Source organism: Arachis duranensis, chromosome 9 (genome assembly GCF_000817695.3).
Source record: "Arachis duranensis cultivar V14167 chromosome 9, aradu.V14167.gnm2.J7QH, whole genome shotgun sequence".
In the NCBI taxonomy this organism is placed as follows: Eukaryota; Viridiplantae; Streptophyta; class Magnoliopsida; order Fabales; family Fabaceae; genus Arachis; species Arachis duranensis.
In genome coordinates this window covers 18,388,638-18,390,119 of record NC_029780.3, presented here as the reverse complement: position 1 = coordinate 18,390,119, position 1,482 = coordinate 18,388,638, and the positions used below count along the sequence as shown (strand labels likewise).

Here is a 1,482-nt window from a genome sequence, read left to right as displayed (position 1 = left end):
TCCCCACACTTGCTTAGCCACAACTATTTCCAGTGATCACCGTCAGCTTGATTACCACGTTATCTGTGCGAGGATATTTCCATTGGTTAGTACGGATGCTGCAGTACCGATCAAGGTGTTGCAACAAGCAACTGAAGCTGATTACGGCTTCAAGCCCAGTTACCGGAAGGTTTGGAAGGCAAAACAGAAGGCAGTTGCACAAATATATGGAGACTGGGAAGAGTCTTATGCCGAGTTGCCACGTTGGATGCTAGGGGTGTAGTTGACGATGCCCGGGACAGTTACTGTGTTGCAGACCTCTCCTGTTCGAGTTGTGGATCAGATTGATGAGTCAACAATGTACTTTTATCGTCTTTTCTGGACATTTCCACCTTGCGTTGCAGCCTTCCAGCATTGCAAGCCGCTTGTGAGTATTGATGGTACCCACTTGTACGGCAAATATGGAGGCACCTTACTGTTGGCGATTGCACAGGATGGGAACTCTAACATCCTCCCGATAGCATTCGCCCTTGTGGAGGGGGAAAATGCCGAGTCATGGTCCTTTTTCTTGTCCAACCTAAGAACGCATGTGACGTCACAAGAGGGTATCCTTGTTATCTCAGACAGGCATAATGGAATCAAGGCTGCACTTGAGAATCCCGAGAATGGTTGCCTGCCTCTAGGTGCTTATCGGGCGTACTGTATCTGTCATGTGGCAGCAAATTTCAGCCTTTCTTTTAAAGGTAAAGATGCCAGAAGGATGCTGGTTAATGCGGCCTATGCAAAAACTGAGGCAGAGTTCTATTACTGGTTTGACATCATGCGTACAGAGAATCTGGCCATGTGTGACTGGGCGAACCGGATGGAGTATGAGAAGTGGACCCAACACCAGGATAGCGGTAGACGGTTCGGGCACATGACAACGAACATAAGTGAATGTGTGAATTCCATGTTAAAGGGAACTCGCAACCTCCCGGTCATTTCCCTGGTTAAGTCCACATACGGAAGGCTTGCTGAGCTATTCGTGCTCCGGGGACAAACAGCAAAGGTGCAACTTGGATCTGGACATGAATTTTGTCAGGCTTTGGTCAAGGCTATTGAAAAAAACATAAGAGACTCAAGGTGCTTCACCGTCACGTTGTACGATAAGCACTAGTCGGAGTACACGGTGGCTGAGACGACACCTACTGGAAACTTCTCGCTAGGTAGCTATAGAGTCTCGCTTAAGGATCACACATGTGACTGTGGCTACTTTCAGGCGCTCCATTATCCATGTTGTCACGCCATTGCATGTTGCGCCCACTCGCCGCTTAATTGGGCAGCATATGTACACGAAGTGTATTGTATGAGTGAGGTGTTCAACGTTTACAGTCACGGGTTTGTTCCACCCATCCCAAAAGGCCTATGGCCCCCATATGCCGAACCAACTGTCATCCCTAATCCTAACATGAGGCGAGCGAGGGAAGGTCGTCCTAAGGCAACTAGGGTCCGCGGCGTCTTGGA

At 48.9% G+C, this 1,482-nt stretch overlaps 1 protein-coding gene across 1 annotated transcript; it reads left to right on the top strand.

Moving 5' to 3' along the window:
* Positions 1-268: 268 nt before the first annotated feature.
* Positions 269-1,135, top strand: LOC107464935 (uncharacterized). Its single transcript, XM_016083903.1, has one exon. It carries the CDS (start codon positions 269-271, stop codon positions 1,133-1,135), a length of 867 nt encoding a protein of 288 aa, XP_015939389.1.
* The last annotated feature ends 347 nt before the right edge of the window (positions 1,136-1,482 follow it).

Excerpts from the sequence above, each read along its gene's own strand:
- LOC107464935 (XM_016083903.1), top strand. The coding sequence starts at position 269 with ATGCCCGGGACAGTTACTGTGTTGCAGACCTCTCCTGTTCGAGTTGTG.